This window comes from Sturnira hondurensis, unplaced genomic scaffold, assembly GCF_014824575.4.
Source record: "Sturnira hondurensis isolate 20B ecotype Veracruz unplaced genomic scaffold, ASM1482457v3 Scaffold0008992, whole genome shotgun sequence".
Lineage (NCBI taxonomy): Eukaryota > Metazoa > Chordata > Mammalia > Chiroptera > Phyllostomidae > Sturnira > Sturnira hondurensis.
The window spans coordinates 5,526,736-5,541,463 of record NW_028081623.1 but is presented as its reverse complement, the minus strand read 5'-3'; the positions used below and the strand labels follow the sequence as shown (position 1 = coordinate 5,541,463).

General features: G+C 39.1%; 1 protein-coding gene across 2 annotated transcripts in view; it reads right to left on the bottom strand.

Annotated features, from left to right (window-relative positions):
• The window catches only part of VPS41 (VPS41 subunit of HOPS complex), a 212,469-nt gene that overhangs the window by 177,627 nt on the left and 20,114 nt on the right, over positions 1–14,728 (bottom strand). For both annotated transcript variants that reach the window (XM_037056531.1, XM_037056532.1), the window contains exon 3: positions 6,952–7,059. In XM_037056531.1, coding sequence (XP_036912426.1) covers positions 6,952–7,059 — 108 coding nt within the window. The remainder of the gene's footprint in view (positions 1–6,951; positions 7,060–14,728) is intronic.

Sequence of the window (14,728 nt, the reverse complement as noted above, 5' to 3'; positions counted from 1 at the left end):
CAAGGTGCCAATTGCTGGGAATGCCAGGATGATGGAAAAAAGTTTGGGGGAGGAAAGGGACCCCAATACTGGGTGAGCTGTACTGGCATGCACGCTGGAGGTGGGGCACAGTGCCACATGCATCCAGTTAGAGCTATGTGGGGTAGGTACCACTTGGCAGGCCACCTCTGCCATGCAGGCTGCAGGTCACATGGGGGTTGTGCCAGTTGGGCTGTCATGCAGGCGTACCGCCATACAGGGTGTGCCACCTGGGTTTCACTTCCATTTTGGCTCCACAAAACCTAGTGGACCACACCCACCTTTCAGGCTACTTGCCAGTTTTCTCTGCAACTGGAATTTGATGGAGACACCTCTGGTTCCAGGGCCATGAACTGGGGTTTGTGAGAGACCCATCTAAAGGGTGGGATCATTTGAGCTCTGAAAGCCATGTACCAGTGTCCAATGGGGGCCGCTGTGGGAGCCATAACCTGGGCTCTGGTCAAGGACTATCCACACACTGGGGAAACTACTGAGGAAATGGGCCTTCTAGAAAACAGAGACTCTAAGAAGGGATGAGGATCACTCAAGCATTTGTGGGGGTCACCATTCAGAGGCCACTCTTTGTTCCAGCCCCACATACAGGTCCTCAGGAAATCCATGGGGGTAGAATTGGATGAGGATTACCAGTTTTAAGGGGCCACAATTTGCAACCCTGGTTGGCAGAAGATAAGATCCCAAACCCTGCTTATGAAATGAAGTTGTGGGTTCAAGTTCTGCTTCTATGTTCCCAGTTTGCCTGGTGTCTCATTGGCCTCATAATTATCGGTCTATACACCTGGGTCAATAAAGGCTATTCTGTTTTGGCTACTGGAGTGAGCCCACTGGGCAGATTTTTAGTAGACTGCGTAAAGTCATTATCCAAAGTGTAATGAGGAGCTGGATTTCTATTGCAACACTGTTTGGCCTATGTACATTTTGGAATATGGAGAGAAATGGCACATAAATGGTTCTCTATATTGTTATACTGTCTTGGAGTTGGAGTGCTATTGTCAATGGTTAGGAAAGTGGGACAAGATCCAGTATGTCCAGGCATTCAGGTCATGCACAACAGGATTCCTGTAGAGTCTGTTTTGCAAGAAATTACAAGATCTGCTCGCAAACCTAAGGACTTGTAGCTACCTGATATAGAGTTAAAGCATGGTCTTTCCCATTGTTAAAAAGGACAAAGACTGAAAGTGAGTTATGGTTATTTTTGACTGAGTATAAGGTATATAAAAAGTTGAAGAAGGTTTGTAAAGTTGATCAAAGTTTGGTAGAAAAGTTGTGAAGACTACAGAAGGTTTATGAAAGTTGCAGAAGGGCTGCAGAAAGTTAGCAAAGACCTGTGAAAGTTGTAGAAAAGTTGTAAAAGAATCTAGAAGGTCCGTGAAAGTTGTGGAACGTGTGTAGAAAGTTGTAAAGGTATGTAGGAGGTTTTAAAAGTTTTAAACTTGAAAGAAAAGAACTTCAGCCCTTGGTAACAGCTATTGTTTGCTTGCTTTCTAAATTTCTGGGGATGTCATTTGAACTTTGCTATTTTGTGCACAATGGGAATTCTCTGTCTCTACCATGAGACCAGTGATCAATAGAATGTCACTGCCACTGGATCTAGGAAAGGTCGCTGGATGTCGGTGGCAGGCCAGCTAGGGTGAGAGATCATGTCTCAGCCATGAGACCAGCTAGAAAGAACATGAGTTGAGTTGAGTTGAGTTGAGAACATGAAAGAGATGAGTTGGTACACTAATAGGCAAGACAGTGTCTCTATCATTGGGATTGAGGGCATTTGGACCTATGGAAAGGTCATCTGTGTCACTGGTTGGCATGAACAGTTGGTGTGAGTCAAGATTCTAAGGCTAGTCCTAGTCCCCCACTTTTTTTGGAACTCTATCTTTGCTTTAAATTTTGCTTTGTTTCTGTCTTGAAAGAAAACTGAGGTTTCTGAAAGTTAAAACTTTAGATTAAGTTGGAAGGTAAGTAATGAAAGGTATAACGCATAGAGATGCAATTTGGTGGATATTAAAAGAACAAAGATATATGTTTTGGCTTCATATTTTTCTTCCTTACTGATCCCTCCAGAATTTGTCATTCTTAATGAGTGAGTGATGGCATAAAGTTTCTTTGCATAAAACCAGCAAGACCAGCTGACAATGGTGGTTTTCTTAACCGAGACTTTGACTGGAAAGGCATCCCTGAACTCTGGCTCTTACCAGAAAGCCTTGAGGAACTGAGAACTTTCAAAGCTAACAAAAGCCCACTGGAGAAATAGCTGGTACCTTGTTTGGTCATGTGGTTCACAACAGTCTTTCTAGGAACAAGGTTACTTTCCTGAAAGAGGGCAAGGAGGAACCTTAAGACACATTGGGAACCTCAAGACACACTAGGAACCACAAGGACTTGAGGTATACAGGTACTACAGGCAAAGCCTTATGACAGGTATGTGGACTGGCTTCTGTGCCCTGAAGGGCTGACTAAAGCTCAATCTAAAAGTTCCTTGTAGAAGTTACAGCAAAGAAGATTTAAAAACCTTATGTGAGCAAGTGCTGTTCTTGTTGTGTTTATGCAAATAAGCAGGCAAAAATTAAAACTAGCAGTCTTTGATGACAATGAGGGTGATCTCAAGGAGAAAAATTGTGTTTCAAGGATAATCACAATGCTTGGATGTGGACATTGGACTCTGGTACAGCTTACTGTCTTCAAAGTTTGGTTTTCACTTGAAAATTGAACTGGGTTTGTGAGGTCACCGAGATGTACAATATACAAGCAGGAAGGATGTATCAGATTATCACCATTTAATGTCATTCCAGCAAAGGCCTTGCAAGTGGATGACTTCTCAAAAGACAGTCTCATGAACTCAGAGATTGGTTTGTGATTAGTTGTGTGAGTTAACCTGTGTGTTCTTCCTTCTATTTTCATAGGGTATATACCTGTGACTTCATTTACCTGGGTGTTTGGTTACACAGTATAGGCTACACTTCAGAAGTCCATCTATATTACCACTTCTGGAGACTCAACAGTTTGGCTGCACTAGTGGTTGAGTTGCTAAGTATGGGGCAACCTACTGACTTTGATTTAAAATTGCTTTCTTTTTCTGCCCTAATGGTTTAGATAGAAAAGGGCCAAAAATGTTATATGGGGAATCACAGAATATTACATATATCCAATTTAAGTATAGTGGGCAAAAGGGCTTCAGATGATGTGACATCTTTCACACTGTCCAGCAAAGAAGCCACTCTTTCTTAATCTGCAACACTGTAGAGTTAGTTCCTACCTTTGTCACTTAGTTGTTATGGTTCTGTGATTCACCTTCTAACCCTCTTGCCAAAGCTGTCACCAAAAGTACCAGAGAACTGCCAACTTGTCCAGCTGTGCTATTTTTTTTGGACATGACACATGCTGCCTTCCAGGGACAGTCAACTGCCCTGGATTCTGCAATATTCTTCCCCATGCAGGAAGGCCACCCTCCACTCCAGACCCCTATTCTGTTAGGGATCTCTGGAACTGGGGATAGGTAGGACAATGCCCAAGGTCAGCAGGGAGTAGCTATGGAACATAAGACCTTTGCCCATTGTCTCTGTAAGATTACAAAGTCCAAAGTGTTTAAGAGAGGAACTATAACACAGGGATTTGACCAAATTGCTACAGAGCGGGGGACACCCCAATCCTTCTTAAGGAGAAACCCTAAGCGTGCATGAGAGCCTGAACATCCTGGGAGATGGCAGGGTGGCCACAAAGGAGGTTGCCTGTGGCAACAGTAAATGAAACCAAAGTGGCTCTAGCATGATGTCCCACTATGGGCTGAGATGCTTGTGCCCTTGCGCATGTCTAAGAAACTCCTAACCTCTTCCAGATCGTAGTAACCAGAGGAGGGACAAAGGTATAGTGTGAACTGACACTCACAGTAGATGTTAGCTTGGAATTGTTTGGGATTTGGACAGCCCCACGGTGTGGGGGATTTGGGGGGAAAGATTTAAAATGGTAGGCGCACATAAGCCCACTCTCTTTCTTCCTCATGACTTGCTCTGAGTCAGGGTGGCATACAGAGTGTTCACAGGACCCCACAGAACACTGGTACCAGCTTGCAGTTCTTGCCTTGCCCTACTTGCATGGTCTGAAGCAGGTGTGCATGCAGGATGTGAACCTTACCAGCAATGGGCCAGCAGCACGCTGCAACCTTATGCTACACAACTCATGGGACCTGGACTCTTCTACTCTCTCGTTCTGAGAGCAGTATGCTGATGAGTAAATCAGGAAAGTTCCTCAGTCCCAGAGGCACAAGCAACCTTGAATACTGGGGCCCAGAGGTCTAAGGCTCTAAGACCAGCTGCAGTGAGCTGGCAATGCAACCTGGCTCTGTGAGAGAGAGAGAAGTTGCACGAGGTGATGGTGACAATGAAACCCACAAGTACATGCACTGAAGAGAGAGCCTAAGGATGGAGACCTGTTCATGTAGCCACCTCAAGCTCCAAAAAGGATAAAAGCATGTGAGGGACCTCTGGAAATGGGTTTGGATTTTAGTCTTTTTGGGTACAAGGGTATTTCTATGTTTTGCATAAGAGAGTGGCTTGGAGCAGGGGAGACCTCAGCTCTCCCAAACCTTGAATCCTGTTAATAAAAACCTTTTTTTGCTCCCCACCAATCTCTGTTTTATGGTTGTGTATAACAGCAGGTGGCCAAATCCCAAATTAATCTGTTACATGCATAGGTAATAAGTAAGTATGACTTAAAAGGGTGACAGTACAATGGAACCGATAAAAATGGTTAATTATAATTAAATTTAAAGAATTTGCTTAACATGGAATACCTCTAAGACTTTATGGAACATCAGAGATGACAGCTGTGCTGACCTTTGAACTTTTTAAGGAGTTGAACAATAGACACTAGGTAAATGTGGCTGACTGTGAGAATGACCATTTTAGGTAGAGTGAATACAACTTAATCAAAGGCATGGAGTGAAAATAGCAGGATAAAGTCAAGAAATTACAAATAGTTTTATATGACAGAAGCATCCAGTTCATGATCATGGGAGGAAACAGGCAATGGAGCAGGAACAATTGGTTAATAGAAGGTATTAATATTTATGGAGATAAAGGGTAGGGAAGTTAAGGGAAGGAGTGTATGTATGCAAATCATGAAGACATCAGGGAGCCGATGAAGAATTCTAGGAAGGAGGAATAGAAAATCAGCTTTGAGTTTCTGGAAGATTATTTTAGTATAAAGAACTGTGAGGCATGGACTAGAATAAAAGCAAATCTGAAGGAAAATAGATTGGTTCACCATGCATGCATTAGTTCCAGGAAGAAACAAAGAATTTCCGAACTAAACCAGAAGGGTCAGGATGGGAATGGTTTCAAGCAACTGAGATGGGTTGGAAGAGCTATCCCCCGTTCTCAAACAGGCAAGAGATGTTATGAGTAAAATTAGCCAACCACTACAGTCGGAGTACCACCTTTACGGCCAATTATATAGGAGGCAAGATCATACAGAGTCTTACATACCACATTCACTTTATTTAATAGATTATGAAAATCATACAAGGGTTTTAAAATCTGCATTTTCAATAGATCATTCTGGCAACCAGGGCACAAACTGGTTTAAATTAGAAAAATGTGTGTGCAGACAGAAGATGACGGACTCAGCTAGGGCTCAGGTGATAAGAAAATCACCATGGCTCAGGGAACGATTGGGTAGAGAGCGAGAAGAAGTCAGTTTCAGACTACCTGACAAAGGACGTGGTGATGCCACCAAATGAGAATAAGAATAAAAAATAAGCCCTGGCTGGTGTAGCTCAGTGGACTGAGCGTGGGCCTGCGAAGCAGAGAATAAGAATAAAAAATAAATGCAAGGTTAGATGGAAAAGAAAATGAGTTTGTTATGAACATACTAAGTTTCCGGTCAAAACAGAAACACAGAAATCATGAAATTTAACATCAAGAAGAGTATAAATTTAGAATAAATGTGGACAATGAGCCAAATATTGGGATAACAAACATGTACAGAAAAGGTAGAGGGGAAAGTTAAGTAAAAGAACCAGAGGGAGTAACAGAAAGATCAAGAAAATAGCAACAGAATGGTATCGTGATAAATGGGGAGCAAATGGTGGTGCAGCTAAAAGATGGGCACCTCAAGGTGTTGATTCTGGTAAAAGGAGAGACCAATGTTCTAGAGATATGTAAACGGGAAACCTGTTTACAATGGAATATAATTTGAAGTACAAAGAAAATGGGTGGGGTCAAGGAAGAGGATGAGCTACACTAACAGTAACACAGGATAAAGTCAGGAGATGGATGAGAGCTGGAGAGTCTACCTTTTGTGAAAGATAAAGGGTCCTCACAGGGCTCATTGGGCAAGGACTGAAACTGCCTGCTTCCAATACTCCAATCACAACACATTCTGTTCTAGCCCAAGAACAGGCAAACAGTAGTACTTAGCCTGGACTCAGAGAGTCGGTGGGAGCTTTGTAACAAAGCTCAGCTCCAAGCAGACTCAGTGGAATAAATTAATTCATTCATATAATATATAAGTAATAATTTGCGGTCTTTCTGCTGATTACTGCCAACATAATCCCTTCTACCCTTGTGAAAGCACTGAGATCCACAGAGTTTCTAATCTTAATACTTCTCTACTATACTACTTATGATTTGAGGAATTATGTGATAGTGTTTTCAAGAACCACTTACTATAAACCTTGCACATCCATTATTGTCTAAATTCTACTATACACCCTTACAGTGTGCTCTCAGTGAGCGTACAAATAAACACATAATATTTTTGGTTGTTGTTTTGATTTTTTTATGGTTAGGAAGGAGGAGGAAGAATGGCAGGAAGACACAATTACTGTTAAAAATCACCATTAAAAGCATGAGAACTGCAAAGTATACACAAACTTACAAAAGAAATGACAAACAGAAGAATCCTCTACAAGGGCTATCTTACCTTGTCATGGACTGTCATGCAGCTAGCAGCATCCTTCTGAAGGATTTCAGTTACCCCATTAGAAAGCCTTTCATACTTAAGTTTGGGTTCCTCTTCACTCTCTTCTTCCTGCACAAAAAGCAGGGAAATCAACAGCTTTCACGGATTTATCTGATATTGTCAAAGATTCAAAACATATTTCTTAAGGGAGACCCAAAAATGGTTCCCTCAATGATTATAAATAACTGCAACTATAGCAAAAGGTTAAGATTTCAGGTTTCACTTTTCCAAGTGGATGTATCAGCCTCTATGACTGCACTGGTAGAATAAACTCAAAGATCGAAAACAAGATTACATATACTTACTGTTACCATTAATCAACTTTGGCATATTAAAATAAATATAAAACCAGCCCACTATGTAGACATATGCCAAATTTTCATTTTAATTAGAAAACATAATTACAAAAAAACTAAATAAAAGTGAACTGGAAATTTTATATAAAGCAAAATATATGCTTCCCCTCTACGTTAAAAATATTTTAATATTTCTTTTAAACAACTGATAATCCATGAATAATCACTGCTAATTTATGTCAGAAAATATCTGTTTACTCATACAAATAAACCGATTTATGCATTAAAAATGTTAATCATTTTATAGATATTATTACTAACTTTATATGTTTAACCTCATTGTGATACAGCATTATAAAATACCCTTAGTCCCCACAGTTATGGAATAAAGTTAGGAATCTCTATTGACTATAAGGGCTATTAATTAATAAATCCAGGATAGTTATAAAAATTAATACAGTGGCAGGCCTGTGAACCAAACAACCGCAGTTTGATTCCCAGTCAGGGCACATGCCTGAGTTGCAGGCCAGTTCCCAGCAGGGGACGCACGAGAGGCAACCATACATTGATATTTCTCTCCCTCTCTCCTTCCCTTCCCCTCCAAAGATAAATAAATAAAATCTTTAAAATTTTTTAAAAACAAAAAAATTACTACAGTGATTCAGAATAAGACTTTATTTTAATAATGAGAAACGAAAAAGAGTGTGCACATATCAATACTTGTGACAGCATAAAGCTGGCAAAACAGAAGTTCACAAAAATAATCTACTCATAGACTTTTCCTTTAAAAATAATTGTACAGTCTTTACCTTTCAGCTAGTATTTAAGTAGCCTGAGTCATACCAATGCTCCAGTCCAGAATAACTAGAAAGGCTTAATGAAATACATGGCAACATCAGTCAAAGGCATCAATTAAAAGGTTGCTGGGGCAATCTGAACTAGAAGAACATTCCAAGATAGCAGAGAAAGGACGGAGAGGTAAGCCTGCATTCTTCAACCATTCTTCCTAGAGATTTTCACCAATTCTGGGTACAGTAGAAGGAACTGAACCCTCAAGATCTGCTTGGAAAAATGGCCACTGCTGGAGATATGGAAAGCAGCAAACCTTTTGGTAATTGTGGGGACAGGATGACAAACTGGAAACCTGAGGGGCTAAGAACCTAGTGGAAGAGTGAGGCAGCCAGTTTTCCCCACAAAACAACTGCCAATTTTCAAAGCTATATGAGGTATGAGACTAAAAAGTTAAACAGAAAGCCTCAAAAATGCAAACAAACTGGCTGCCTCACTATGCTAAGAAAATAAGAATTAATGTTCATGAGTCATCAGAAAATAAGTTTCTGGTGAATACCACAGACTTTCAATTGGAACTCTGGGCCCCAGGGTACATAAAAAGTTACTTACCAAAATGTCAATCTAGCTTTGACTCATTCAACCCTGGACTGGAATAAGGTATGTAACCAACTTGTCTATCCAGTAAAGTAATGGGTGACTTCTGGAGAAAAAAAACTTCCCCGGAGAATTTTCACTTACAATACTGAGAACTCAATAAAAAATGACTACGTATTTTCTTAAATATGTCCCTTTAACATTTCATATAATAATCATCTGGTGATGATGAACTCCTTTAGTTTTCTCTTTTCTGGGAAGCTCTTCATCTGGCCTTTGAATCTATATATCTTTGCTGGGTAGAGGAATGTTGGCTGTAGGTCTCAATTTTTCATGACTTTGAATAGTTCTTAACAATCCCTTCTAGCCTGCAAAGTTTCTTTTGAGAAATCAGCTGACAGTCTTATGGGAATTTTGCTGTAACTAACTGCTTTTCTCTTGCTGCTTTTAAGATTCTCTTTTTTAACCTTTAGCATTTTAATTATGATGTGTCTTGGAGTGGGCCTCTTTGCCTCCATCTTGCTTGGGATTCTCTGTGCTTCCTGAACTTACATGTCTATATCCTTCACCAAATTAGGGAAGTTTCTTTGATTATATTTTTCAAATACATTTCCAATTTCTTGCTCTTCCCCTTCTCCTTCTGGCACCCCTATGAATGTTGGAACACTTAACATTGTCCTAGAAGCTGCTTATACCATCCTCACTTTCTTGGATTCTTCTTTCTTTTTCTTGTTCTGATTGGTTGTTTCTTGTTTCCTCATATTCCAAATCATCGATCTGATCTTGGCTCCATGCACTCTACTGTTGTTTCTCAGTAAATAGTTTGCTATTTCAATTAGTGTACCTTTTGTATCAAAATGGACCGTTTTTATGCTGTTTGAGGTGTTCAATGAGTTCCTGGATCATCCTTATAACCAGTGTTTTGAGCTCTGTGTCTGATTGCTTTTCTCCATTTTTAGGTTTTTTTCTGGAGTTTTGATCTGTTCTTTCAATTGGGCCATGTTTCTTTGTCTCCTTGTTTTGGCAGCTTCCCTGTTTGTTTCCATGTATTAGGTGGACATACTATGACTCCATCTTGATGGCATGAGCTAATGTAGTAGGTGTCCTATAGGATCCAGTGGCACAGCCTCTCCTATCACCCAACCTGGGTATTGAGTTGTGCCCTCCATGTTGGCTGAGTACACCCTGCTCTTGTAAGCTGAGACTTGACTGCTATTGGCAGGTCAATGCAAGGGATTTACCCAGGCCAGTCAGCTGCAAAGATTGGCTATGACCACTGAGCACCAACCTCAGCTCTCCATGGAGGATCAGCTGTGTGGGGGCAGGGTGGTGGTGCTTCAGTATTATCTCTAGCTGTCCACTGGGTGTGCAGGTTCCGGAGTTTCACAGGTGGTGCAGGCCAACATCAGCCCCCTCCTGTGCTTTGCCCAGGCCACCTTGCATGAGCTACAAAGCAATCAGATGGCTGCTACTTGTGCTTGTGTTGGAGGTTCCCAGGCAAAGCCAAGCTGTGAACCTAGGCTGGCTGCTACTAGTGCTGGGCCTGGAGCCACTTAGCAAGATGTATGGGGCCTTGAGGCTCACTCAGGCTGGCTGTTGCTTGAGAAGGTTTAGGAAGTTACAAAGCATGAGCCAAGGCCAGCCATTCATATGGAAAGGCCACAGATACCAGCTTGGGTGGGCCTGTAAGTTGGGTGGGACAGAGCCTCAGAGGATCTCTAGGGCAGGGGCAAATATTTTTAGCCAGGTAAATGGAGTCAGAGATATGGCACACTCGGTTGGCTCTGTGGTTCTTTGAAGGGAGGCTTCGGAAAAGGAAAAATGGTCTCTGCCTACCTTTCTATCTTAGAGAAAGCTATCCCCTTGCTCTCACCTTTATGCCAGACACTTCAGTTCCTCCCCATATGCTACTCATGCTTTTTAAGCGGCTATTCCAGTGCTGAAGCTCAGAGGGAGTAAGTCTGAGTAAGTCCTCATTCAGGCCCTTTAAGAGGCACTTCCTGGGGATCCAGTAGTTCCTTTCGCTGACTCAAATCCCATTGGTTTTTATAGCCAGAAGTTATGGGAGCTTAATTTCCTAGCACTGGGGGACCTGATGTGGGGGTGGGGCTCCTCACTCCCAATATACCCCACCCAAAAATGTATCCACGGATATGAGACCAACCCACTCCACATATCTGCCATGCCTAGCACTCAGGATGGATGTGGTTTAATTCTGTAGTTGTTTTTCTATAGTTTGGTTCCAATTTTGATGTGGTTGTGTGAGTAGGCAAGCCATGTTTACCTATACCTCCATCTTGAGCAGGAGTCAAGACATATTTCTTTTAAAAACTAATGTCCCAGACAGTTGGCTCAGTTGGTTGGAGTTCATGCCATATGGCAGAAGGTTGAGGGTTCAATCTTGGATGGTGCATGTGTGGGAGGCAACTGATTGATGTTCCTCACAAAATAGTGTTTCTTTTTTCCTCTCTCTCTCACCCTCTTCTCCTTAATTTCTCTCTCACTCCCTCTTTCTCTCTTGCTCTCCCCCGTCCCTGCCTTTTCTCTCTTCCTTCTTCTCTAAAATCAACAAACATAACCTTGGTTAGGGTTAAAAAATAAAAATAAATTGAAAAATAACTAATGATAATTAAGCCAACCCAGTAAGCTGCTGCCTGTCAAAAAGTGGCATGTTGTTAAAATATGAAATAGCTAATTAACCAAGTCCAAAGAACCTAGAAAAAAGAAAAGTCACAAAAAGTGACAAATAGGCACTTCTGTTTATGCACCTACAGGTGAAAAATAGAAATTATTACAAAGTTAACATGAAATGTGGCAAAAACACTGTGTGCATTCTGAAGTAAATGTGGTAAATACAAATTGAATCTTGAATGGTAGTCTTTATAATAAGATGTCACATGTTGCTCAGGTCTAGACATCAAATGTGCATTCAATGTGAAAAGTTAATTCTAGCCTCTTGACTATTTTGCATAAAAGCACTCATCCACGGACCATTAGATAAACTTACTGTAAATAACATTTGCCTGTCTTATTTACAATTGAAAACTAAATAATTCCTCTCAATAAATATACAAACATAGTTTCACAACACAGTTCACTGATGTATTTGTGCCAGGCTTCAAAAACCATAAATAAAATGAAAACTTCAATATCAGGCATTTGATATAGCATTTTGCACTTTTCTGACAGGTCTCTTTTATGTTAAGTTAAAAGAAAGCTAAAGGTGAATTTTTAAGGTTTTTTCTGTTAGCTGTAAACAAAGAAAATGGAAAGTGATTCAAAAATACAATTCACAGAGGTTACTGTACTGCTTCAGACTATATATCACATTTTAAATAAAAAACATTTTTAAAAAATCAGGCAGATATAATAGTTTCTTTATAAAATATTTAAATACAAAAAGGCTTCCATACAATTTGAACTTCCATGGAAAACCACCAGTGTTAATAAAAAGCAAATCATAATTTTTGTTAAATGTTAATAATTGTGCAAACTTACATACAAATCCATCAACAGTCTGAGTTGAAATGACAGTTAACTGTGTTTCTAAGACAACCTAGTGGAATAGTACAAGTCCTAACTCTCAGCTAAGCAAAGATAAGAAGAGAGTGACATTTACCCATACTAGAAAAATTTGTAGCTTTCCTTTCAAAACAATCAACTAACACAGATTTTCACTGTGTACAGCACTTTGAATTCAACACAAGTCCTTTAAACCATTGTATAGAATTCTAAAACACTCTGAAAATAAATTTCATATCATACTCATTCTTACTACATTTTGAACTTAAAAACAAAAAAAAAATACTTTTGGGATAACAAATTAAGGCAATTAAGGACTATAATTTTGTTCCTAACTATAGGAGATCATTCTGCGTGGCGTGGGCCCAGCTCCCACTCGGAGATGCACAGGACCCACACCCATGGATAGGTTCTCCCATGGGGAATCAATCAGGCTTACATTGTACCTAGACTGCTATAAGACTTGCTTTTGCTAAAACTCCTGCACCCTGAATTGAGGAAGCAAATGTTTACTGCATATCTTTGAAGTAACTTCTTAAAATCCATGCTAAACCTTCCAAGGATGAGTGTAACCAGTTCAACCACATTTGCCTGTGCATTTGCAAATATCCTTCTTCTGTGATGTGGTTAGCGGAATCTTCTCCTTTGTTTTCTGTAAAAAGTAACCACCTAAAGAAAATCTGTGCATAGTAAATGAGGACCATCATGTAATGTTCCCAGAAAAGCAATTAAAGCCTTTCAGGGCAAGGGTCTGGGCGTTCTCCTCTTGAGAGAATGGCCAAAGTTCTCCGAGGCTTTTTTCTTCTTGAGAGAGAAGCTATGCCATCCTTTTTGCTCCACAGGACTCGGTAGTCCATGTGAATTTGTCTTGTCTCATCCATAACATTGTGGACCCCAGGAGCTGTGGTTCGTGTCAACTAACACCACCAAAGGATAAACTTGCATGGACAGTGTCCTCAAGAATATTGTATTTTTCATCTGATAATTTCAAATTTACAACATGTACAATTTCTATAATTTCAAACTGTACAATGTACAAGAACATTTTTTGTTTCTATGACCAATTTTTCATGCTGTCTTAACTTTATCCACATCTTCTGCATATCAGTACATTTTAAAAATCATTATTATAGTCCAAATAAACACTTGGATTTTACTTTTTTAAAATGTGCATTACATAAATTCTAGAGGTTAACCAGAAGATCACTAAATTTTCTATGGTTACTATTAATACATAGAACTTAAATTTTTATATCTGGATATCATTTATTAAAATCCAGTTTTGTCTTGTGTTTTTTTCTCTCTACAAAATAAAATGATACTAAATAGACTGAAGGGGAAAAGTAAGATATAAAGTCCAATTAAATTAGTGAAAAATAACAGCAGTTGAGCACTCCTAGACAATTCATAATCTCACTCTATGGAATGCCCTTTGTCCCATCCAGTTTCACTTATGAGAAAGACCCCAGCTGAACTTGTAGGAATTTCAGTAAGGTTAATGGTTTAGTTCTTCTCTTACGATCAACTACATCTGACTAGGACAAATCCTTTTAAATGAATATTCAATGTTTTAAAGCTAGATATAGTAAGGAACACTAACATATTTAAAAAATTCTTATTGTTAAGAAGATGCAATTTAAACTTCCACAGTGAAAAACCAAGTATTAATAAAAAGCAAATTAATAATCAAATGTGGATAAAAAGGTACAAAATAAAGTTTTTCCTCCTCTAGAACATTTTCCCTACCTTAAGAAAAATTGAAATTTTCAAAATTAGTAGTCAACCTCTTAAGTTTAAGACATAAAAAAGCCATTAAAGTCTATTATCAGAATATTTGAATTTTAGAAAATTTGAATTTAAAAAAATTTCTTTTTACAAATCATACTCCATGACATACCAAAATATTTCTTTCTGATCACTATTAGAAAAAATAGTGAGAAAACAATAACCAAAAAAAGTTGGTGTCAAATACAAATAAGATTTTTTTAAAATCATAATTGAAATTATACTGTATGTCAATGACATTCAAATTAAGTCTCAAAAACATAGCAAACTTTTAATAACAGATCTCTATAACATGGTACTCTCAACAAAGTCAACATAGTCAAAAACAACTACCTATCATTGTATAAATCATATATAAATAAACATTTATTTGAAACTATAATGGTATCAATAAATGTACATGGACAACAGAGGATGCCTCCAAATATATCAATCTTGAATTTTTCCAGAACAAGTAGAAGAGATCTATGATGAGAAAATCTGTATAAAAAAGACTCTACATGTGAAGATTCAAAATTAATTAAGGGCAAATGAAGACTTTAATTAGCTTTGTATTACCACCACCCCTCCCTACTCTCACAAATGAACAGCACTTCCTAAAAAGGGCAAGTTCAACTATTAATTACTGTAGGCAACAGTATTATTACCGAAAGATGATTTTACTTATACAAAACAATGACTGTGTGGTAAGAAAGATAGCTTTATACATCCTTCTAAGATGTCAAAAGATATCCAGAAAAATTACATAA